The sequence below is a fragment of the Eleutherodactylus coqui genome, chromosome 6 (assembly GCF_035609145.1).
Source record: "Eleutherodactylus coqui strain aEleCoq1 chromosome 6, aEleCoq1.hap1, whole genome shotgun sequence".
NCBI classification, from domain to species: domain Eukaryota; kingdom Metazoa; phylum Chordata; class Amphibia; order Anura; family Eleutherodactylidae; genus Eleutherodactylus; species Eleutherodactylus coqui.
Genome location: NC_089842.1, coordinates 93,851,991 through 93,878,771, shown reverse-complemented (window position 1 = coordinate 93,878,771; position 26,781 = coordinate 93,851,991). Strand labels below are relative to the sequence as shown.

At 41.7% G+C, this 26,781-nt stretch overlaps 1 protein-coding gene across 1 annotated transcript in view; it reads left to right on the top strand.

The window, feature by feature from the left end:
- Positions 1-26,781, top strand: part of SYT3 (synaptotagmin 3) — a 223,008-nt gene that overhangs the window by 51,750 nt on the left and 144,477 nt on the right. Inside the window, exons 2-3 of the mRNA XM_066607182.1 lie at positions 15,245-15,444; positions 20,686-20,852. Of these exons, the coding sequence (XP_066463279.1) occupies positions 20,708-20,852 (145 nt within the window). The 5' untranslated portion in view covers positions 15,245-15,444; positions 20,686-20,707. The remainder of the gene's footprint in view (positions 1-15,244; positions 15,445-20,685; positions 20,853-26,781) is intronic.

The window sequence follows — 26,781 nt, the reverse complement described above, 5'->3', positions numbered from 1 at the left end:
CTTTTCTTCCCCCCAAAGTGAGGGGAAAAACTCAGTGTGTCTTATAGAGCGAACGTGTTGTTTGTTTGTGCGATCGCGAGTTTAACATGCGATCGTGCGAACAATCAGGTGAAGAAACTTGCGATCAGTTAGGAGAGCAGTTCTCTCTGCTTTGCACTGCCGCCCATACATATCGCTGATTGGTGGTGAGCACCAGCGGGAACTGCTGCTGCTCCCCCGCCTCCACCAATCGGACTCTTCCTTTCCTCCTGCTATACACAAGCGTCGCTGTGACACGGAGCTCAAGCGTTTCAGATCTCTGCTTCACCTTCTGGTCCATCGCCCGGTACTATCTCTTACACTGTCCCTGGGTGTGTTCAAAATAATTTTCCCTATTTTCCACCTTTAAGATGCGAGTGCATCTTATCGTCCGGTGCATCTTACATAGCGAAAAATAACCCCTTAAGGGGTTAAACACATTCTGGGCTCTGCAAACAACTTGTGCAGGTCATTTTACATGCAAATGAAGATGATAAAGTGTTAATGGCCATTAACATTTTATGCAAGTACTGTAGATCACTAAATCGTTCAATCATTTGAAAGATTATCTTTGCATTTAAAAGGGCCTTTACAGTATCACAGACTGATGACCCATAAACATTGAAACCTAAAAATCCCATATGAAGCCATGTTCTCACTCCAGTAGACCATCTTCTGTCATCCATCCTTTATGCTCCGCAGCTCCTTCACTGCAGTACTGCCACAGCACTTCTATAGTCTATGCAGATTTGTCACCTGAAAGGAGTTAAAACATTGTTGAGCTGCAGTACCAAACACAGTCACACAAATGAGTGTCACTGTGTTAAGTACTGCTGCGAAAAAGTGGTGGAACTTTGTTTCGTCTGATCAGTGGTGGTCCTATGGCTCAGACCTCCTTTACTGACATATTAAAACCTAAATGTGATGGTTCCCAGCAAGAGAAATCACGTAATCTTGTAGATATGAAAGCTTTTAATGGCTAACAAAAATACATGATGTTACTGCAAGCTTTCAAACCTACTTAGGGTTCTTCCACAGGCTTAAAACCTAAACATCGCTTTAAGGCTATGTGTTTTCTTGTGAGGCTTTGCTTCCATCCATTCTCATTTTTGCATAAAAGGGCAAGCATTACAGTTATGTGTGTTAAAAGTGGGGTTAATCTTTTAAACACTTGTTTGCAATACATATTGATGTAAATGGCGGACCTACGGCATGAAACTCTATATTTTCTGATCAACAGTAGTCACTCCATTTCATATTGTACGTATGGACAACCACCAACAATACAGGAACGTCTATGCTTAGTTATATTGTTCATGTTCTCTTTAAAATTCATCATTCAATGCATGAAACTCCCTTTGATTTGTTCCTGCTCTGTTCAGCTTGATTTCTCCTATAGTAGCAGAGGATATTTTAATATATTTCAGACTGACAGATTTCTCTTGATCCTTCACACATAGGGAGCGTGTGCCTTTTGGGCAAAGCCATCTAAGAACCATCAATGGATTATTGAAACCTTTTTTTTTCAATAAAGCTAGAAAAAAAATTGCATTTCCTGAGCTGAGACAGCAGAAGTCTATCTTTCTAATGGAAATGTTCTCACTAAGCTTTTCATCGGTTCACATATTTATTTTTACTTATTCACACTTGGGAGACAAGCTTTATTTGTGCTGCTGTGGAGAGAAGATTACTGGATTTATATGGAGTGAAATTACCCAAAGCATATTGCAAAGAGATTTCAGGGTTTCAGTTTAAGGTGCAGTACATCTTAGTTCAGCTTAAGAAAGTCAGTGGAAGGAGACCAGTTTTACAAAGGGGTCTCTGTTTTAGCAAGGAACAAATGTTATGTCACACAGGTTCCTACTGGTAACCAAAAAAGTCCCATTTTAGAAAGGACACAAACAGAATATCACGTTTAATCTGCAAAACAAATGTCACAAAAACATTAATATGGTGTTCAAAATGGCCGTCAAAATATAATGAAATATGTCCATCATTATTATGTCACTCTAGTCAACATGTGAGAGGCCTGGAATCAAAGAATGGTAGAGTTGGAAGGGACCTCCGGAGTCATCGGGTCCAACCCCCTGTTCAGTGCAGGGTTCACTAAATCATCCCAGACAGACATCTGTCCAGCCTTTGTTTGAACACTTCCATTGAAGGAAAACTCACCACCTCCTGTGGTAACCTGTTCCACTCATTGATCACCCTCACTGTCAGAAAGTTTTTTCTAATATCTAATCTGTGTCTCCTCCCTTTCAGTCTCATCCCATTGTTTCTAGTCTTTGCTTAGGTTTGGGTGTTACATCAGCACAGCTATGAGATTGCATGGCCATGGTATTCATGAAAAAATATGTCTAGTAACTCATCATTCTAGTTCAGTCAGAAAGAGGTATCGATTGGCAAATTCAGCTTTACTATATTTCTAGATTTAATAATACACTACAATAAACATCATTTGATCATCCACATTTAAGAGCACCCTGGCAATAAAAACTTGATTGATTGGCACTACTAGCGCTTGAAACAGGCAGATCAGATAGGAATACAGCAGCTTGACTCTGAAAGTAGAACATGGATTGTTAAAGGGGTTGTCTCTGCATAGACAACCCCTTTAACATGGGAGCCACAGGCATTGAGGTTCCAGACTCTAAGGCTAACGGCAAACAGCTGATTAGTTTGATTGTGGCTATTGCAGATGGGTGTTGCCTGTCGTGTTTGGAGCGGGCTCGGCTTTCAAACCTGCTCCATACAATGACACTCGATGTGTGCTGTATTTAAATGGCGCATATCGGAAAGGGGTTAAAGAAACAATAAATGTGGAAAATGCACAAAAATATCTTTGTCCCTTTTCTGTTTAATTTTTCAATCACAAGCTTGATTTCAGACCTTTGTTTGGCTACAGCAGGAGCCCTCCCCAAATGCTCCGTCTGCAGTAGGAAACTAGGAATACTAAACCTCACCCCTCATAGTAATTTACTAGCTGAGAACAGGAAAAATCAGAGAAAAGTAGCTCATTCTCTGCAAGATGGTTTCAAGAGCTGCTGAAAATCCTGTAAACTATCAAACATTGTAGGCAGCAATAGGGCTTAGCTGTAAAACCAGGCACGGCCCATGGACTAGGGTGGCACTGATCCTGGGGGTGCCCCACTTCAGGTGTATTAAGAGACAGAGCGCATATTGTGGTATATAGCAAGCTTTCCATGGATTAGCATTACAGCCACTTTAGTTTGGCATAGAGTTTCAGAATGTTGCAACACAGTTTAAAATACAATGGCCAATGTTTTCTGTTCTACAATACAGACTGTGCAATTTTGGTAACATCTCTTTGGCTTGCTGGCCCTTGTGGGATTAGGTACAGTCTTTTTAACTATGCAGCTTACTTTTAATATTATAGCAGTCTCTTAGTATATTTACAGTCTCTTAGTAAATTAAGCAAGCCTGGCATAATTCCATAGACACTCTTAACAGTTCCTAATGATGTGCACTCACAGTCTTAATAGTGAATTTCCACTCTCCCAGGGGGTTCATGACCAGAGATGCCACAGCTACAACAGTCCAACTGATCAGGCACCTTTTGCTACAACCAAAAGACTGCAGGGGATTTTGCCACGGCTTATACTTACAAGCTGCACCCAACAACCTCATGCAGGCTTCCAGTTTTCTATCATGGTCCTCGACTAAGGCTACACTCAGCTTTGTATCGCCCTCATGTACTTGCTGTTCATTCCACTACCTGAGCAAATCCAACCACCATATCTTGCGTGCTATTCCCTATGTCTTATAATGTGTCCCGTCCAGCATGCTGACCTGGTGATGTACACCTTCCAATAGCCATCATGTCTCGCAGTAAGGCTACTCACTCAATATCCCCACGGGTCATGGCAAAGACTGTTGCACAAATAAGTTACATAATATACATTAGCAATACACCATAAACAATAAACCTTCACAGCTATGCAATCATCAGCCGTAGTTACACATTAACCATCAGTTGCCATCACACTTTCCTAATAAACCTCAGCATTTACATAGTAAATATCAATCTCCACAGCATTTCTCCCAATGAACATTAGCATTTCTATCGCTTTCCCTGAAAAACATTAGGATTCTATGTCATGTCTCTAAACAAACTCTAACAAGTGCAACATTTATCCGACTTCACAAGGTTAACTTTTTCATCCCCCTTACATGTTTCTTGAAAAATAAGTAGATGTTTTTTTCTGATCCTGGGCAAGACCTTTAAGAAATGTAATTACATTTTCTGGAATTTCTTGCTTCATGTGGTAAAGTAATACACAGAAGTTATCTGAGGACAGATTTGAAACATTAAGACAGTTTCATTATTTTCACAAAAGATGCATTAATGTTTTATGGTTAAACTGCCTACTAAGTAATAATACATTTTAATACTGATATTCCCTAGGAAAGAGCTGATTAATGACTTTTGAATTGATTTTGTTTTTTCTAATTTTTGTAAGCTTCATAAATGAGCTGTAATTTAAAGGGATTACAGCAAAAGATAAGATTCACATGGTCTGGAAGGGGTCTACTGTGGTCAATCAGTATGCATGTGCTTCAAGTCCTGAGTGCAAAGCAAGGCATCAACCAACCATTGTGTTTATGGCCGTTGCAGTGACCTGCGTTTATGCTGCAGGGGAACCAAAACTTAGCTACAGCTCTGCCTTTGTATCTAAAACACTATGGGTTGCTCCCTGCCTGGGTAATGAAGAGCTACAGTAAATGGAGAGCAGGCGGCAGGGACAAAGATGGACTAGATTGGCCCCAAAGTAAACACAAAATGCCCTAGTCCTGTGTATGTGAAAGTTCTGGTGGAGAAGGGAGCCTTTTTGCAGGTTCTCAATAAGCATGGGGAAACCTAACTTGGGCTGCTTACCTTCATGGGTCTCATAGTAACCACCTTGGCAGTTTCTATGGTATCCACACTCTTGGTTGGAAGTATGAATAGTCACTGCATTAATTGCTCATGAGAAGTCGAACAGCTGGTCCTATCTAGACAGCTCCTGTTCATGTGCAATAAGAGGGTATATGGGCATCACAGAGAGGGATCTTCACTTGAGAAGCCCCTCCATAAATTAATGCAGAGAGCCACTTTAAAGGGAAGCTCCTATTCTGGAAGACTAAAAGCCCTTTTACATGCAACGATTATTGCTCAAAGTTCGTTCAAACGTCCGAAAGTGAGTGATAATCATTAAATTTAAACGCAGGCAGTTGTGCACTATTTGTTCACTTGTCATTAGCGGCTGGTTTTTAGCTGGCATAAAAACCATTGTGAAGCCGCTCAGAATTTGTTTCATTCGAATGCAGTTCCGTCAGTCTTTGGAGTGGCTTGATGATGGTTTTGTTTGCCTTGCATACACAATGAGTACATTGTTTACTCATGACAGGAGAAGACCATATACTCATTGTGTATGCAAGGGAGAGAGACAATGGAATATGCTGACCAGATAATCTCCCACACAAACACAAACCCATCTAAAGGAACAGCTGCTAATGAATTTATTTTAGCTAATGAAGGAAAATACAGATGATTAGGAGCGAGTGATTTTATGCAAAAATGTCGTCAATTCATTCAATCATTCGTCCGTTTAAGCAATAATTATTGCGTGTAAAAGGAGCTTTAGCATGAATTTATTACATGAAGAACCACTGATTTCAATGCATACCATCCAGAATTACATTTTGCATTTCAGCAGATATGAGTCATTGTGTGCAAATCCCCAGATAATAATAGCCAGGCCATTATTCAATCAGAAATGGGGCCGTTCAAGTGAAACAATTCCTATTGATTGATGGTGTTCATTGTATCTCTGTATCTCAATGTTTGCCTTTGGGTTTATCATTTTCAAATTTTAGCATCTGTGTATTCATTAATTGATTGACATAATTCGATATTGTTATACAATAAGTGGTGTCTAGATCGTATGAAGCAGCCCATGCCGAGACGAGCCCAATCAGGCTGGATGAATCCTTCACTTTAGGGCGCCCACCCACTGGCGTTTTTTTTACCTGCGTTTGCGTTTTGCGTTTTTCCTGCACAGGCATAGAGATAACATGTGTTCCTGTCCACTGGCGGTTTTTTTTTTGGTCCGTTGCGATTTTTAACATAGGAACTGTCAGTTGCATATGTGTCCTTATTTTTCTCTTAATGCACCCATGAATGTCAATGGAAATTAACGGAAAAGCCGCGAAAACGCCGCGAAAAACACGCCAAAATCGCGCCAAAAACGCCGCGTTTTTCACGCACGGAAATCGCAAACGCCAGTGGGTGGGCGCCCTAAATTGGTACTGAGAGTCATTGTAGGAATCTTCTCTAACATGTTAACAAAAAAGTCTTTAGGGAATTAATTCAGGAATCTTGAAAGAAAATAGGAAGCAAACAATATTCATTAGCCAGTTTATTATTGTATTAAAGTTTGGGGGCGGACTTAAAGTGGCTCAGAAATTATAACATAAAGAAAAAATACATACTCACTTGCTGCAACAGTACCCTATAAAACGATGGAGCCCTAGACCCCGCTGTTCAGAGCCAAGAAGAAGCCGTTGTTCGTTCAGATGCTGTACATTGTGCACATGATCGCTCAGCTAATCAAAGGCTTCAGCGGTCATGGAAGAATCACCACTGAAACCTGTGATTGGCTGAGAAGTCATGTGTAGAGATGAGTGAGCACCAAAATGCTCGGGTCCGCGTTATTCGAGTCGAGCTTTTCGTAAAATTCGAGAGCTCTACTCAAGTAACAAACCCAATTGACTACAATGGGAGACTCGAGCATTTTTCTATGTGGGCCGCTGGGTCCCGGGATTTCTTTCTTTTTCTCCTCTCCCTCTCCCTCCCTCTCCCTCTCTCTTGCCAGACAAAAAATTTGCCAATGACGCGCGCTGCGTCACGGTGGGAAGGGGCCAAAACAGGCACGTCACAGCGGGGAGGAGCCAAAAACTGGGGCGGGGTCGAACACAGCTTGATGCTCGTTTGAGTATCGAGCACAATCGAGTACGCTAATACTCGAACGAGCATCAAGCTCGGCAGAGTACGCTGGCTCAACTCTAGTCATGTGTACAATGAATGCCATGTGAATGAACACCGGTTTCTTCCTGGTTCCGATTGGTGGGCACCAGGACTCCAGCATTGGATGAGTTGTCGCTGGTGAGTATGTGTTTTTTTTACTTATGTATTTATTTTATACATTTCTGAGCCACTAAAGTTTTTGGTAAATTCTGGAAATCCGTTTTAATTTTAGATGCCTAATTTAGTTCCTTATAGAGGCAACAAACGAGGTGCTATGTATTACAGACCTCTAGTATAGTTCATGCACAGCTGTTGCCCTAAGTTTTCTTCTGTGCTCACCCTGTACCTCCTTCTGTATTGCATACTAGTGCCACCTTTATCCAAAGGCTGTGTCTGGTATTGCAGCTCATCTCCATTAACAGGAAACAGATGGTGGGCAAACAAGCACACAATGTTCCTGTCCTAGGGGTTTATGAATGTGGTGGCATTAAGCAGCATCAGAAGGGAGCTTCCTTTAACCTTTTGCAATCCAATTTTGCATTCAGGGTTTCCTAGGAGGCTTTCTCTTTCTGCCATTATATAATGATGCCATCTGCTGGCTAGAGCCAGTACTGCGGTATGTGACATGCTGGAAAGGCCCCCCGACAACAGAGTGGCCAGTAATCTACAGTAAGACTACCCTGCCAGGTGTCTTCTGACATCGGAGCTGTATAGGCTTCAATCAAAATGTCTTTAGACATTAGGCAGTGGATTAGAAAGGGTTAAATCAGTGCTATGGGGCCCTCTCAGTGCTATGCATGTGGCCTCCTGTAGCCTTAAAGGGGTGGTCTCGCGAAACCAAGTGGGGTTATACACTTCCGTATGGCCATATTAATGCACTTTGTAATGTACATCGTGCATTAAATATGAGCCATACAGAAGTTATTCCACTTACCTGCTCCGTTGCTAGCGTCCTCGTCTCCATGGTTCCGTCTAAATTCGCTGGCGGCTTGCTTTTTTAGACGCGCTTGCGCAGTCCGGTCTTCTGCTCAGCGCGAGCCGCTTCAGTGTGTTAGACGCTACAGCTCTTCTGCGCATGCGCAGAAGAGCTGTAACCTCTCGGGAGCGCGCTGGAGCGGCCATTCTGCTACCATCCTCTGTTAGAGGAAGGTGCAGAGCCGCCCAGCCGAGAAGCCCAGCCGAGCGGAGACGAGAAGCCCAGCCGAGAAGCCCTGCCTAGAAGCCGCCCATGTAAGTGAGGGGTCGGGGGTGATGTGTTAGCCTACCGCCCTGCCCCGTAGCCTACCGCCCTGCCCCGTAGCCCACCGCCCGGCCCCTGAGCCCACCGCCCGGCCCCTGAGCCCACCGCCGTGCCCCGGAGCCCACCGCCGTGCCCCCGAGCCCGCCGCCGTGCTGCCCGAGCCTGCCGCCGTGCTGCCCGAGCCTGCCGCCGTGCCCCCGATGCTGCCCAAGCCTCCCGCCGCCGTGCCCCCGATGCTGCCCGAGCCTCCCGCCGCCGTGCCCCCGATGCTGCCCGAGCCTCCCGCTGCCATGCCCCCGATGCTGCCCCCGATGCTGCCCGAGCCTCCCGCCGCCGTGCCCCCGATGCTGCCCGAGCCTCCCGCCGCCGTGCCCCCGATGCTGCCCGAGCCTCCCGCCGCCATGCCCCCGATGCTGCCCCCGATGCTGCCCGAGCCTCCCGCCGCCGTGCCCCCGATGCTGCCCGAGCCTCCCGCCGCCGTGCCCCCGATGCTGCCCGAGCCTCCCGCCACCGGGACACACACACAGACAGACACACACACACAGACAGACATATATATAGACAGACAGACATATATATAGACAGACAGACATATATATATATATATAGACAGACAGACAGACACACACAGACAGACAGACATATATATATATATATATATATATATATATATATATATATATACACACAGACAGACAGACATATATATATATATATATACACACAGACAGACAGATATATATATATATATATATATATATATATATATATACACAGACAGACATATATATATATATATATATATATATATATACATATACACAGACAGACACACACACAGACATATATATATATATATATATATATACAGACAGACACACAGACATATATATATATATACACACAGACACACACACAGACATATATATATATATACACAGACAGACACACACAGACATATATATATATATATATACACACAGACAGACACACACACAGACATATATATATATACACAGACAGACACACACACAGACATATACATATATATATATATATATATATATATATATATATATATACACACACACACACACATATACAAACACGTGTGGGTATATATATATATATAATGTGTGTGTATATATACACTCACGAATACGCGTATGCGTATACTCGTACACACGTATACTATATATATATATCTCTCTACATATCTATATATAGATATATAGAGATATATATATAAAAGATGTGTACACGCATATATACACACACACATTATATATATATATATATATATATATATATACACATACACATATATACACACGCATATAAAAAAACACGCGTGGGTATGTGTGTGTATATATATATATATATATATAATGTGTGTATATACACTCACGAATACGCGTATACGTATACTCATAAACATGTATACTATATATATCTATCTATATATATATATATAGATATATATATAAAATGTGTACACGCATATATACACACACATATATATTTAGGTGAAAAAACTATTTCATCTAAAACAGTGGAAAGTGAATTGCAGGGAGGCATTACAGTACCTTCTGCTGAGAATTCAGCACTGGACAGCTCCCTGATATTACGAAGCCTGGGTTACTTATGCAGGGGGAAAGGATCAGCACTGGACAGCTCCCTGCTAATACGAAGCGAGACCGGCGTCTCGGGAGCGAGCACGTCGGGCTGAAGCAAGCGCAGGGAGAAGAAGCGGCGGCCATCTTTGGGAAACTTTTTATAAGTTCATGAAACGCCAGAACTGTAAGTAGGAACCGGCTTTAAAAGCCATTTACATTGGTACTTAGTAATGTATGCTGAAGAAGGGGGACTGGGCAAAAAAAATATTTCACTGCTGCCTCGAGACATCTCCTTTAATGCATTTTAGTAAATCAAAGGTAACATTTCGGGACATTAGAGCTTGGCAGAAGAGCCACATGACCAATAATTGTTCGCTGAGATAATAATTCAGGGTCAACCAAGTTGATACTCCCAACGACAGTGGAAGCAACAAAACATCAATTCTTATCTCACAAATGACAACACCTGAGAACAGGCCGTTCCCTTGGTCTACCAGACACACTTTACTTTTTATTTATAAAATTTTCTGTAACAGTCGACTGAAATTAGCCTTGAGTAAGAATCAGAGCCCGGCCTTTTAGCATTTATCACCTTTTAATGAAATCTGAAGCCTTTAACTCGCAGCATCACTTGAATCCTATCAGTCACTGGGCTGTGTATAATGTGTGCTGCACATCCTTGCTTTACCCAGACAAATTAACCCAACCAGAGACCGAAAAACAAGGCTGCCGTGCTTTTTTGGATGTACGCCGCCTTGATATGTTTCGATTGATTTGTATTTATGTTTACATTTTAGAGGGGTGTAAACTGTAAGGCTATTTTCACACCGGCGATCACGATTTTTGCCAAAATAAAATCGCGTCTTTGTTCCCGCGATATTTTGGTATTAGCAATTCTTTTTTTAAAGAATAATCTTGCAATCGCATTGCTGCCGCCCACAATAAAATTGCACTTTTTTTACCGCAAAAAGTCAATAGGAGTTTCTAATGTTAAAATCGCAACGCAATTTTGTTGCGTTTCGATGCGATAAAAAAAGAGGAAATCATGCATTGAATGATGAATTTTAAAGAGAACATGAACAATATAACCAAGCATAGACGTTCCCATATTGCTGGTGGTTGTCCATACGTACAATATGAAATGGAATGACTACTGTTGATCAGAAAATATAGAGTTTCATGCTGTAGGTCCGCCATTTCCATCAACATGCCATCTAGGAATTCGTGTGGGTCTTGTATGATGTCACAGCGTTAACGCTGGACCACGTGATGCTTAGCGCTTAGTGCTCTGTTTTTAGTGCTCTATGTTCAGTGTTCTGTGCATTTGCTCTTGTTACTTTTCCTGCTTTAGTCCTGTCTTATCACTTCTGTTCCCTTTCCTTTACCCTGTCTCCATCTCAGAGTATCTAGGGTGTCCAGTGAGGTTCCGGGTGTGGGGTGGCCCTTCTCGGGGTTGTAACCCTGCTTTAGGTGGGATCAGTTAGGAACAGATTAGGGTCAGCTTTTCTTACCCCTGCCCTGTGTGTGTAACCTCCGGACAGTCTGTGTATTTTGCCTGGTGGTCACCTTCCTTTGCTCATAGTATGTTTTCCAGTCCTCTAATATTAATTAGTGTTTTTGCCATCATCCATGGACAGGTCCGACATAATACAATTATACAGGTTTCATATATAAAGAGTTAAAATATAATAAAGTACCTAGAGAGCACAATTTGTAATACAGATTTATGTAAAAAAAATGGGCCCTCAACAGCGGATCTCCAGAACATCTGTTGTAATGTGTGAGATCGTAGGCTCAATATCTTTGGATTGAGCTCCACTTACAGTGTAGAACTCCATCAAGTAGAAATAGCTGATTTTTTATGTACACAATGTGTATGAAGAAGTCGAGTATATGTGTAAGGCCGGCTGCACGCGAATGGATTTGCATTATGAAATCTGCGCTTGGCGTCCGTACTGCGGATCCGCAACAAATACCATTCGTAACATACTATGAAAAAGCGCTTCTTCCTGCACACAAGTGAAAATCAATTGCGAGACTGCAGGTTCGGGTGCCGGCGGCGGGCAGGGAGCTGCGGGGGAGAGCGGGGAGGAATGGAGGGAAGATCTCTCTCTCCCTCTTTCCCCCCCGCTCCCTCCTGAACAGCCGCTACTCACCGCTTCCCCGCGCCGGCAACCGAACCTTCAGTCTCGAGCGGGCAGGTACTCACTAAAGGCAATGCTCACTCAAGCAATTGCCTTTAGCGAGTATACTCGCTCATCTCTAGTAATAATCCTATATTAGTAAGTAAGCCTCTTTGAGTGGTCCTTCCTTCACCATAATGCTCTATGGAATCTAAAGGTCTATTTACACAGGACAAGAATTGGCCTGTTGTAACAAGCACTGATTGACAAAGTATGTTGATCAGTGCTTATTCACTGCAGATGATCAGCATCATGGGAATGAATGATTGGTAATTTGATCATTTGTCCCCACAGGCTCTCATTGGTCAGCTGTACATTTACCCCCTCACAGATGATGTACAGCCAACCAGCGAGCATTTTTATGTTCGCATAAATGAGCAGCTCAGCTGAAGAATGAGCATTTGTTATAAGTTGCACTTGTACAACAATGTGCAGTAATTCTTCTTTTTGACCAGCTTTATCCATAGTAGAAACCATGAATGAAGCCTTGTAGTATGAAGGCTTCTCTTTTCTGCTAGTACCAGTCCTGTAGAACTGTGTTAAGCATTCAAATCGGTACAGAAGAGGGCCATGACCCATGTTTAATTTCCTGAAGGCTTTCCCCCTTGCTGCCTGTTAACTGAGCAACCTCCAGACAAGCCATTAAGAAATATAAATATAGAGAACCACGTAGTAAATGATTCAGGAGAAGGATAATTTCACAACACATTACAGTTTTGGGAGTGAAGAGTGACATTTCAATTTCCATGTTGTCCACAAAAGCTTTTTAGAAAGTCAACTGCTTCTTTATTAACTGATGTTTAATGGAATCCCATTCAGCAGCAAGGGATGGCATCGGCCTTCAGTGACTATACTTCATCTGTAGTAGGCAGGCAAGTCTAGACGCCAGACACATCATATCCAGTGACTAGGAGTTATCTACTCATACTCCAAAGAGCATTTACTATCAATTTGCCATGTGGATACTGTATTTGGGCTAATTATTTATTTCCTGTTGCTTAAATGGTACCAAGATATTCAGCAGAGCTCTACAGAAATAGCCATACTTAATGGGGCTCACAATCTAGCTTCTCCAACATATACATACTCAATGGGGTCAACATCATGCAAAAGCAATTAACTTATCAACATGTTTTTGAAGTTGGAAGAAACCCCACAAGGAGATCGTACAACCTCTGATCAACATTGGTGCTGGTCAGATTCCATTCCAGGACCCAGTGCTGTAGGGTAACAATGCCAACCTCGGAGCCAACCTACTGCCTCTAGTTTAAAAAAAGACCTTAAAACTTTGTATTGTTATGGTCCAAATTCAGGGCCAACAATGTAGGGCTGGGTCTGCCAGATTGTACCATCGGCTCTTCATGCTATTAGTAGGAAGGTCTTAAATAAAGGAACACACTTCATGACAGCCACAGATCACAGTAACGCAACCCTTTTAATCATTGAGCAAGGTGATTTTCTTGCTAGGAAACCGAAATATTAATCAATAACTTTTTATTTTTTTCTATGGTTTCCTATGGAAATTGGCATGAACGAAGATTGTTGAACAGATCTATGAAAACTGTGGGGAATGAAAGCTGAGCTGTAATTGGCAGCAAAGACAGTCTTTGTTTGAGACACTTTTGTAAATTTCCCACTATGTATATCAAACCGTCACACTGGTCAATGAAGTGGACCATATCTGTGATGCGATTACCCAACAGGATTTTGACTCAGTGTACTACAAATATGTACAAAGTTGAGCAGTGTGTGTTTATTGTCTGTAAACACTGGCAAAAGGCTTCATTTAAACAATGTCAAAGGGCATTTCAAATTAAGTATGATGAAGGAAATGTACCAACAGAATCCTGTGTTCATTAGTCGATAAAAAAGTTTTGAGCCGAGTACATCGAAAGGAAATTTAAAGTTTTTTGGTGACTGATTAATTTTTAAAAAAGTGTCATTTAAAGTTAATTTAAAAGGGTGTTTACTGAAGATCCGAGTATACAGCAATAAGCCATGAACAGTCGATATTTTCAAAGGCTCAATACGGTAGGAAGTTGCTGCTATTACCGATGTCCCATTAGTAGATGCCTTTGCCAACAAGTAGACCTTGTTTTGCAATATAAGGTAAAATACATATTAATTTTCATAGGGAACCATAGAAATGTTAAAAAGTTATTGAAAAATATTGGGTTTCCTAGCAAGAGAATCGCCTTATTTAATGGAAAGTTCTGCCGTGTTTTAAGATCTTTTTTTTCCATCCTCGCTATTTTTAACATCTCTGCTTGCTGTGAGCAAAGGGGAACATTCCTATTTTATCTGTACTGACATATTGAAACAAATATCAGGACAGAAGAGAGATTCCGTCTGCTGATATATTTATCTCACAGAGGGTTGTCTAGATTGAAAAGAATTGTAGCAGACTCTGAGCTGAGAGACGTACTGGGTCTGTAGGGGTTGTCAGCCTCTAGGAATAAATAGAAATGCTTCTATTCCTTGTCAAGAACTGGAGGTATACTTTTTATAACCTATTAAATGAACTAGAACTAGAAAACCAATAAAAAAAGCATAACTGCAGAATCAGACTACACACTGGGGTTGTTTTGTAGTCTGTAACCATGGAGACGTGGAAGTCTGCATAGGAGCTGTGTATGCACAACAGTAGGGCATTTTTAGTCAACATCATTTGGAAACTGGCTCCATTTTTGTATTTTAGATGCATTGCATCAATTTAAAAATTCCTGCAAAGTTGAAGTTACCGTTTAAGGATTTTTGTTTCTGAATGTAATCCTTTGAATCACAGCCCTGCAAAAGCGATATCATTTATGCAGAATCTTTATATAGTAACTAATTATGTCAAACCTTCTGACAAAAACAATTTGGAATTGGAATATGATCCTAATCACCACATGAATTATTACCATAGTGGAATGAAAGTTTTGACAGAGGAAAATGTCATTTATTTAAAAAGGGGAGCGAGGAACAGGTGCAGAAATGATTATCCATCTTATCATATTGATCTAGATCTGTCACATGACTGCCGAGTTATAAACCCACATTTGGCATGTTCCAAATTCCCTTACAAATGCTAAACTTGTCCAATCCGATGCCTTCTGCTTTGTTTGTGTGCATTTTCTGCCCATTTACAACTAAAATTTTCATTTGATTCTTCTTGCAGCTTGACTCTTCGGGGAACGGTGGGCTTGGCTGTTTAAATCTTGGCCACCAATCAGTCAATGAACCAGCTCCACTCTCCAGCCAAGGGGAAGCTGCGAGGATCGCATGAGAAGACTACAAAGTCTTTGACAATGTTTCTTAGTTCAAAGGAACTGGTGCTCCTGGAAGAAAGCCTGAAAATGATGTGAAACTTTATGAAAGGTGAGAGATGGAGGGAACAAGTGTGTGTGATATTGATATCTCTCAACGGTTTTGGCTCCCCGGGAAGATATAACACAATGCCTTCCACTCTCTTTAGCTCTAAACTGTATCCTTGTGTAGTAAAGAGTTTCCTTTTTTTGTGTATAAATCCATTATGAATTACCGTACAGGAAAATTCTGAGTTTAAACGGGGGTCCTCATTCAGGACCCTCAACTATTAGATAGAGCAGAGAGTGTTTACTAAGAAAATGCATCTTTTTTTCTCTTTGGAGGGCCAGGCTTGTCCATACATTACATGGATGGCCTATAGAATTCAATGGGCAGAGTGTATTTGCTCTGTGATAACATGATGGAATTGTAGAGAGACTTTTACAGCCAACACTAAAGGCTTATACTGCAGTGTTTGTATGTCTAATGACAGCTGGACTTCTGCTCCAATAGCTGGCATCGGATGAACCTCCAATCCTGGTCATTCAACCCGATAATCGCTGTGGTCAAGAGTGACCAAATGATGATCAAAAGGTGCTCTTTAATTAAAGGGGTATTCCAACCCAACCTTTTATGCTTCATAAAATAGCATGCAATTTTGGAATATAATGTTATGACTTGTTTTACAAAGTTGCATATATAGTACGTTACCTGTGCTCCAGCCTTGCTTAGTTCTCCATTGCTATATAGTAGTTACGACCAGTACGCTCAACTGTCTTGTTGGTTAGGGAAAAAAAATATACAAATTCTTCAGTATAAAAGCAGACCTCATACAGCCATGTTAATGAAAAAATATAAAAGCTATGACTGCTGAAATGCTAAGAGGCAAAATTAAAAAAAATATAGCTGGTCGTTAAAGGGATTTTTTGGTAAACCAATATTGATGACCCATACTTAGGATAGGTCATCAATGTCAAATTAGTGGGGGTCTACCAATCAGAACCTCTACCAGTCAGCTGTTTGAAGAGACCGTGGAGCTTGGGTGAGTGCCCTGGTCTCTCCTCGGGTCAGTGATGTCACATTCATTCGTCCTATGTCTTGATAGCAAGTCAATCGTATTCAACTCAATGGAATTGAGCTGCCATACCAGTTACCGTCACTACTAAATGAAAGACACTAGGTTTGGTGAGCAGTGAAGAGACTCTTCAAACAGCTGATTGGCGGGAGTCCCAAATGCCAGGCCCCCACCGATCTGATATTCGTGACCTATCTTAATGATAGGTCATCAATATTGGCGACTTGGAAAACCCCTTCAAGACCCCAAAAGGCCTGGTTATTAAGGATCTAAACCACAGGTTTCAGCTGAATACTAGGGGCCTGGAAACGGCAGAATTGAGATCAGATTTTTGGGGATCATTTAACAAAAAGGATTGCAAAAAGCAAGAAATGCCTTTAAAACAACTATTCAGTCCTGAAACAAAATTATGTCCTGGCTCAGGAGGTATGATATCAGACGGGATTTAAATAGTATCCACTACAGACATGGAAGCAGCCACTCCTCCACAAATGCAAATTTGACAAAAACAGATTCAGTCAGCATTTCCTACAAGTGAATTAAATGCAAATGTGCACATAAGCCATGACTGCAACAATACCGTAGCAAAAACATGTGTCTCAGCCCTCATATACATCTAGTAGCTGAATAAAATTGCTCAATTAGTAACTGCATTTAGTAACTGAATTCTAGCCATTCTACTTTCCCTGAATGCATTGGAGGCTTAGGCCTTAATAGAGGCTAGTCTGTTCAAAGTAGGTCCCATACGAATGGAGGTAGAGTGCACATGGCAGCTGGGCCCACATGTTTTGATCAAAATATGTTCTAAGAACCTTGTAGTTTTATGCAGTCAGTAAATATAACATATATGCAATATTATTCAGGTATTAAAGGGGTTGTCCCGCGCCGAAACGGGTTTTTTTTTTTTTCAATACCCGATGCATGTATTGAAAAAAAAACGGATAGTACTTACCCGAATCCCCGCGCTCCGGTGACTTCTTACTTACCTTGTGAAGATGGCCGCCGGGATCTTCACCCTCGGTGGACCACAGGTCTTCTGTGCGGTCCATTGCCGATTCCAGCCTCCTGATTGGCTGGAATCGGCACACGTGACGGGGCGGAGCTACGAGGAGCCGCTCTCCGGCACGAGCGGCCCCATTCAGAAGAAAGAAGACCGGACTGCGCAAGCGCGTCTAATCGGGCGATTAGATGCTGAAAATTAGACGGCACCATGGAGACGAGGACGCTAGCAACGGAACAGGTAAGTGAATAACTTCTGTATGGCTCATAATTAATGCACAATGTACATTACAAAGTGCATTAATATGGCCATACAGAAGTGCTGAACCCCACTTTGTTTCGCGGGACAACCCCTTTAATTTTTATGAATATCTTGAATGTGTTTTTGCTACCTTATTGTTGCAACCGTTGCTTACGTGCATGTCTGCAGTTAATTTACTTGTAGGAAGTGCTGACTGAATCTATTATATATAGGGAAAAGTATCTAATGAGCAGTTTCCCTCCAGTTTGTGCCTGCTCGGCTTGACAGGTCTTTCCGTATATGCGAATACAGTAGGGAGAGAACTATGCATTAAAGAAGCAGTCCAACAAAAATACATGTTTTCCTCACTGCACCCCTCACCTGATTGACTGACTCTGAATGATATTGCACTAAATTCTCTGCAGTGCATCCTCCTGTCTGATACTTAACAGACATTATCTTGATTTTTAGATTTCTCCTTGCTTTCTCTTCCTCTAGGCTGTTCTAGCAATCCTGTGATGTATTAGAACATTATCACATGGGCTGCTAGAGCCTATTGTGAGGATATTGTAAATATCATTACTAGAGATGAGCGAGTATACTCGCTAAGGCACTACTCGCTCGAGGAATGTGCCTTAGCCGAGTATCTCCCCGCTCGTCCCGAAAGATTCGGGGGCTGCCGCAGCTGACAGGTGAGTTGCGGCGGGGAGCGGGGCAGAGCGGGCGGGAGAGAGGGAGAGAAAGATCTCCCCTCCATTCCTCCCCGCTCTCCCCTGCAGCTTCCCGCCCCGCGGCGGCACCCAAATCTTTCGGGACAAGCGGGGAGATACTCGGCTAAGGCACATTACTCGAGCGAGTAGTGCCTTAGCGAGTATACTCGCTCATCTCTAATCATTACCCTTTATTTTTTGATAAATAAGCTAAAGACCATAAGCATACTGTCGCAGAGGCTGAGCTGTGATCTTCTCTATTATAACTGTGTGACAGGAGCCTCTAATCATCAGCAGTAACTGTGGTAGACATTCCTGTCCCTTCCTGTGAAAAGCCTGTGTAGTACAGTTCATATAATTTCATCATACAGGACATTCTGTTTAGAGACAGAAAGACCACTAATTACTAGTGGCTCACTGTGTGATCACATGACCCAATGGAGGAGAAATTTCGATAGAAAGGAATACAGATAGTCCCCTACTTATAAACGTTCGAGGTATGAACTTCGCTAGATATGAACAAACCTGTCTGTAAGTTTGATGTAATGCCATAGCATTACACCATACTGTACAGCGATTGGACAGGCATTCTATCAAGTAGTGCCATAGGCACAGCTTGATAGACACTCTGCATAGGCAGCTGCCGTATCAGCCACACAGCATCCCGCAATCTTATTGTGGGAGACCATTCGGGACCCCCCCACGTTGGGTGCCATCTGTTTCTTACAGTCTTCACCCACATGCAACAACTGTGATTAGCCACACAGCTCATCCGAGCTGTTAACTCTCTAAGTGCCACCATCAATTCTGACAGCGGCATTTAAAGGGTTAACAGCTCCAATGTGCGGTGCAGCTTATTGGAGCTATTGTGGGTGGGTGCAGGCTGTAAGAAACAGTCAGCACCCGACGTTGTATGGAGCGGGATCGACCCATGATCTCCCTCCATACAAGCATTTGCTCAGACATACGAACAAAATGCCCTTACATACAGGTTCCTAGATCTGAACTTGTTCAAAAGTACGAAACAATTTGTAGCTAAATAAGATAATACTAAATGACGTATATATATTGGGTGACTAGTTATATAATGAATGAAAAAAAGTACTGAAGTGTCCTTTTTAGCAAAGTCAGGAAGGGAGAAGGTGGGGAGGAGCCACCTAGTCTATACATCTTCCCATGCCTGACTCCTCTTAAAACTATGAGGGACATTTGTAAAAGCTTTTACGCCACAATTCTGGTGTAAAAAAGTCACAAATTTCTCTGCAATTCCCACTTGTGCAAAAATGTGTGACTTTTTAACTCTTGCGCCAGCCTTGCCACTTTTCTAAAAAGTGGGTGGGGTATGTTGAAAGGGGTGTGGCCACCACGGACCAACAGATTTATGTATAATTTACATCAGAAACGTACATAAATTATCCACATATGTAGACCAGGTCGGACATTTCTGTTAGTTGACATAGGTGCCCAGATGCTCCTACTTTATGAAGAAGCATGAGCCTCTTCATGTATTAGGTGCATTGAGAGAAATTATACTAAGACCGGCATTAGACATGCCAGTGTTAGTGAATTTCCCCCTTTTTTTCTCTGTGAATGCCTGCAGTCTTTTGGAGTAAAATATAGCTGTTTGGGATCAGGGAGCCTGAGGATATTTCTACTGACAGGTTCCCTTTAACTCTAGCCCTACGCAGAGGATTTAGAGTTCTGTATTAGAAAAATAGAGGTCCAACTGCAATAAAGATTTATTGAGAAATTAACACCATTTAAAACCTATTTAGACTAAAGAAAACAAGATTGTGCTCAAGGGCAGCTCATTTTGTCGGAACAGTACAAATGGGACAATGTTTATGAACAGCTATAATGAAGTACATAGGTTTAGTGCAGGAATGAGTTTCTCCTGTAGAGTCTCGGCATCCCCTAGAATATGATAACTCTGTAGAACGGCGAGCTGGTTGTCTGTTCCGTTGCTGTGTATCGGACAACAGGGGGTTTTGTGGATTCTAAGTGTCCCTATGAGTACTTACAAGTGGAGCTCTTACCATTTAATACCATATATTGATTTTCTTTTTTTTTTAGTGCAGTTGTTGATCTTAATTAAATGTATGAATATTTGTTTAAACTTCTGCTTTTCTGTTGTTTGGGTAATATTTCTTGGAAGCAAAAGTCCATCCTATATCCAGAAGTCAAGGAGAACATCCAGTCCAGTGGAATACATTAAAATAATCTTTACCATTGGTTATTATTTGATTATATCTTATAGTAACTTTTCAAAATAACTGTTATCCCCCTAGTGTTGAGAGATGGTATTACGAGATGTCCGGGGACTATGAAGAGGATGTTTGCAGCATCACAGTGAGGTTGATGAAAGAACTTTGCTACAGGAATGAACAAGATGAAAAATGTCTGGAATTTTATGACATACAACGAAATCTTGGGCTGACACGCTATACAGACTCAGGTACTTTTATATACTACTTATATACTTGCCACTCAAATCAGACACATTATATTTACTCCTGTATGATATGTTTATTTTGCAGCTCATGTTGGTCAAATGGTCCTATGTAACAGTATACATGGGGTTAAACTTTTCTCATTGCTAAACAAGCTTGTATTAAGATCTGACTATTCCTTAGATAGGACACACCAGTGCTTAGTGCTTACATTCTAATTCTAGTTATGGGCTGAATATTCACTGTGCAAACTTGAGATAAAATATGTTATAAGGGGCATGGGTGCAATATTGGAGCACATGACATCAGTGCAACTTGCCTTCATGTTGTAAAGAATACCCAATAAAATATATTAGCTACATGATGTATGGATAGAAGGAAGATTTGTTCTATGGCTCATGTACAACTTCCTATGTACAGATCATAGGTAACTAGAAAAATAACTAATATAATGGGGATCATAGTTAAAGTTTCCCTATTCAGAGATGTCTATAGAGACATCTACTGGGCATAATTGGATCAAACTTAGTAATAATATTATCCAGGACATGTTAAATTCATCCATGTGAGAAAAAGTAGACACATCTAACCACCGGAAACAGGATTTTAGCACTGTTGACTGGGTTATGTCTAACTGTCTTGAAACAGCATGTAGAATGGTAGAGTTGGAATGGACCTCCAAGGTCATCGGGTCCAGCCCCCTGCTCAGTGCAGGATTCACTAAATCATCCCAGACAGATATTTGTCCAGCCTTTGTTTGAAGACTTCCATTGAAGGAGAAATCCCCACTTCCCGTGGTAACCTGTTCCACTCATTGATCACCCTCACTGTCAGAAAGTTTTTTCTGATATCTAATCTGTGTCTCTTCCCTTCAGTTTCATCCCATTGCTTCTAGTCTTTCCTTGTACAAATGAGAATAGGGCTGATCCCTCTGCACTGTGTGAGGCCTTCAGATATTTGTAGACAGCTATTAAGTCTCCTCTCAGCCTTCTTTTCTGCAAGCTAAACATTCCCAGATCCTTTAACCATTCTTCATAGGACAGGATTTGCAGCCCGCTCACCATAATGGTAACTCTTCTCTGAACTTGCTCCATTTTGTCTATGTCTTTTTTAAATTGGGGTGCCCAGAACTGGACATAGTATTCCAGATGAGGTCTGAATAAGGAAGAGTAGAGGGGGATAATTACCTCACGTGATCTAGAGTCTATGCTCTCTTAATACATCCCAGAATTGTCTTTGCCTTTTTGGCTGCTGCATCACATTGTTGACTCATGTTCAGTCTGTGATCTATTAGTATACCCAAGTCTTTTTCACATGTGCTGCTTAGCCCAATTCCTTTCATTCTGTATGTGTTTTTTTTTTTCCATTTTTCTTGCCCAGATGTAGGACTTTGCATTTCTCCTTGTTAAATACCATTCTGCTAGTCACTGCCCACTGTTCAAGCTTTTTTAGATCTTTTTGAATCCTCTTTCTCTCTTCCCTAGTGTTAGCTATCCCTCCTAGCTTTGTGTCGTCGACAAATGTGATCAGTTTCCCATCATGTACACTGCTTGCTACTTGCAGATTTTCTATAGACCTCTCAACAACAGCCGTAGCATCATCTTCTGTTTGTTGTTGAGATTGTTTTCCACATGTTCTGGATACTATTATTACCAAGTTTGGTTTAATTACACTCAGTAGATGTCTCTCTAGACATCTCTGAATAGGGATACTTTCATTAATATCAACCTTTAAGTAAATGTAAACACAGGGAATACACTTACTGTAACTTGTCTCTCCTTAATAAGTCTTCCATAACAAGATGAGTTTTGTGATCAAATTTTAATGTCACTGGATTTCCTGGCTCATAAATCTGGCCATGCTTGATCATCCACTGACACAGTGATTGTGCCTGAGTAATGATGGTGGCTTTTCAAAAGTGACAACTATTAGAGCTCCTGAGGGTAAAAAGAAAAAAGTTTGCTACCGTCTTAGCCAGTAGAGTAAAGTATGATTGTTCTCAGTAAGAGAAACCAAGTAACCTTGTAGATATGATACCTTTTAATGGCTAACAAAAATACATGATGTTAATGCGAGCTTTCAAACCTACTTAGGGTTCTTCTTCAGGCTTAATGTAATAGATCCGAAGAAGCATTAAATTAGTCTGCAATTCTGCACCAAAATCCGCAGTTAGTCCTGCGGATTTTGTCACTGAATTCTGCAATGGCAAATTCCATTTTGTCGCAACGGAAATATTCTGTCTGTGTGAAGAAGCCCTAGGAAAGAATACCTCTGTAATAGGGCCAGAGTCGTAATTAGAGTTCATGATGATCTAGGCACTTTTATTGCTCACGCCCTTATTAGTAAGGGTCCTTTTAGACGAGCCTATTCCCCTTTGAACGAGTGAACGTGTGAGTGACGTCACCAATTGCTTGCTCACACTCATGCAGCCTGTTTAGACAGGTAAATGCATCGTTGGTTTGTGCAAAGGAGAATCGTTCAGGCCATGTATAAGCGACTGAGACTTAATAATTGCTCTTTAAATTGAACGATTAGTGAATGAGCCAATAATGGTTTTTATGCCTGCATAAAATGAACGACGAACGAAAAGTGAAAGCTTCCGGTTGATCATTCAGTCTTCCGCTTGCATTTAGGCCTCGTGCACACGAGCGCTGTTTAAGAACAGTATAGGCGCGTGAAAAGATCGCGGTTATACTGCACTTAAGACTGCGTGAACAGGTGAATCCTAGCTATTTTAATTAGCCTGTTCACACGATTGGAGGAGCGTGGTGTGTGCTATCCAGCTCCCATAGGAGTCTATGGGATGGCATCTCATGATTAAATTCTTTTCCCAGCATTGGACACAGCTAAGCTCCCTACCCTCCCTTTTTTCAGATCCAATAAGAGTCTATGGGAGATTCCAGCTTATCTTGGCAAAAGATGAGGCAAGACCTATCTTTACACGCGCTGTATAAAATCGGTCACTTTTTTCGGTCGCCGTTGTGCTTTTTTTGCTGACACAATTTTTTCCTACGCACCTAAGAATCACTCATCTGAATGAATACATCGGAAACCAATGCTTCAGATGGTCGCGATTTTTGAACGCGGCTACAATAGCTGCATATATACGGTCATGTGAATGAGGCCTTAGGGTGCATTCACACGAACGTATATCGGCTCGGTTTTTACGCCGAGCCGATATACGTTGTCCTCATCTGCAGGGGGGGGGCCTGGAAGAGCCAGGAGCAGGAACTGAGCTCCCGCCCCCCCTCTGCCTCCTCTCCACCCCTCTGCACTATTTGCAATAGGGAGAGGCGGGACGGGGGTGGGGCTAATTCACGGAACTTAGCCCCACCCCCCTCCCACCTTCTTTCATTGCAAATAGTGCAGAGGGGCGGAGAGGGGGCGGGAGCTCAGTTCCTGCTCCTGGCTCTTCCAGCCCCCCCTCCCCCCCCTGCAGATGAGGACAACGTATATCGGCTCGGCGTGAAAACCGAGCCAATATACATTCGTGTGAATGCACCCTCAGTCTGGTTAAAGCTGCTGCCAAAAAAATTTAGATAGCTGTTGGCCAAAATGTTCATTAAGGTGACAGCTATCCTCCCCAACTTCCGCATACACATGCACTCATGCTGAGAATGCATAGGTTTTTGTTAGGGTGGAGAAAATAAGTTACTGCCAGACAACTCTGTGGTGGCTTACTTATTGAAATGTAGTCAACTGGCTTTTACATATTTTTTTGTGTCCACCTGGGACTAGAAACAGCGACTAATCATTTCTGTAATGTTATGTTAGAACAAACTATATTTATAGCTCCAGCTAATACAGATTTATGGAATTAGAACTAGGCAAATAAACTGATACAGTTCCAGAACCAAGCATAGTGAATAAATATTGTATCATAACCTTGCTAAGAATATAAATGCAGTACCAGAACCAACCTCATACCATAATTAATGTGATTCTGTGCAAATTGTTGCAAATTTATGACATTTTTCCTTATATTCTTCGTCAATTGCAGCTAAATTGTTAAGAGTTAATAGGAGCTTGTATAAGCCGATGTCAACATGCTTTGATTAATGTGCCCCCCCCCCCGCAATAAAAACATCACAAAATACAAAAGCCAAAATGCCACCTCCTACCCGCAGCCTTTTAAGCCAGACAGCTGCCCCTTCTGAATTCTCCGCTTCCCTCCTTGGATGACGAGAAAATTAGTGTTACTTACAAAACACAGACTGCTGTCAACTAATCCTGTCTTGACAGTCCCAAGGGAGAAGTTGAAAGTTTCCTATGTGGCGCCATGTGTGATTCGTGCTTGTTTACCTTAGATTTGATTGGTGGAGCAGCAGACTGACTGCTGTTCCTCCAATCAATGTAGGATTCACTTCTGACAGCAGAATCCACGGAGAATTAATTGGCCAGCCTGCCTTACCTCTGTGATGACTGGGTGCATCTGTGGAAACCACATCCCCTACCTAATTCTAATCCGCAAAGGAATCCATAGCAAATTATGCCCCATGAACATGGCCAAATAAGTAGCAGACTATCAAGAAGTCAATGGGAAGCCCAAGCTCATGAATACACAGGACTCTTGACTCCCAGAGAGGGCAGAATGAAATAAGTGACAAGTTCCCTTTAAATATCTATGTCATGCTCCACCCATCCTCAGGCCCTGAACTACAGATGTAGCACTCTATCTTTAAGATCAATTTGCGCTACATAGTTATTGTAATGCACCTACATTATTTGCATAACCCGTGGATCAATATAAAGTAATGGGCTACGCAAATAGCGTAAAGCGGAGAATGAACAGTCAACGTGTTAGACAAACAGGTGTACCCTAGCGCACCGAGCAATTGTTAGGTGCTTGCTACATCCATAGTCATATGACTATCAGGTTCATCTGGAGTGTGCCTTGAATAACACGTGACAATCATCAGTAACCAATCATGTATCTGTAGCTGTAGTATATGCAGTCTTGTGGAACGGCAGAAGACCCTTTCTTCTCTGGTTGGCGTGACCTGGATTGAGCGTTTTATATCAGTTGTAGAGACTTTCAGTCTCCTCAGCTTTTATTAGTCCTACACAAACTAGTATTTTTTTTCTTAAATTGCCAATGCAGGTCGATGAGTTTTCTAACCTGAGAGTCAAGTTCATAAAATACTTCAATTACATCATTTTAGGCATTTATTGTAAATGGTGACATTTGGGCGAATTTAGAGAAAAAGACTGTTATTTGCTTCCTCAGACATATTTTACCATGAATGTAAGTAAATTACCTTCTGATATCTTGATCTTTAGAACACATCTCTCTCCTGCCCACACATGGAGTAATATGCCAATAGATGACACTTTGACTTGCAGTATTTCTAATAGATTAGTAATGTCTCCAACCTGTGATTTCTCTGCTGCTTATTAATAGTAATAATCAAGTTAATTTCACCAATCGCTGTTTCTTATGCGTTGAGATGCCGGAAAGTCTGATGGCTTTGGCATTTAAGGAGGTTAACTGCTGAAGGAAAGATAAAAATGTCAAGATGAAATCAGAATGGAATATTTTATGGTATTATGAACTATAACGCACATCATTTTTCCGTTGGTAAGCCGTGAACATGTAGTAGACAAGAAATGGTTTGTCAATTAGGAAAGTTAATATTACTTAAAAAACTGTAGGTTATAGAGGCGTAACTTAAAGCTTCTGGGCCCCCATGCAAAATCAGTAACAGGGCCCCCAATTATAATGCTTTTTTCATAGTACTGGGCTCACTATATGGAGAAGAGAGACCTTATGAGCCCCCTAAGGGTCCTGGGCCCGGGTGCAACCGCATCCTCTGCATCCCTCATAGTTATGCTCCTGGATATTTGTCAAAGACATACATACTATAGAGACAGTTTATGCAGCTCCTATGGAGCCAAAAGAGAGATGAGGCCCAGCCATGGTTGGAGGTATCCTAT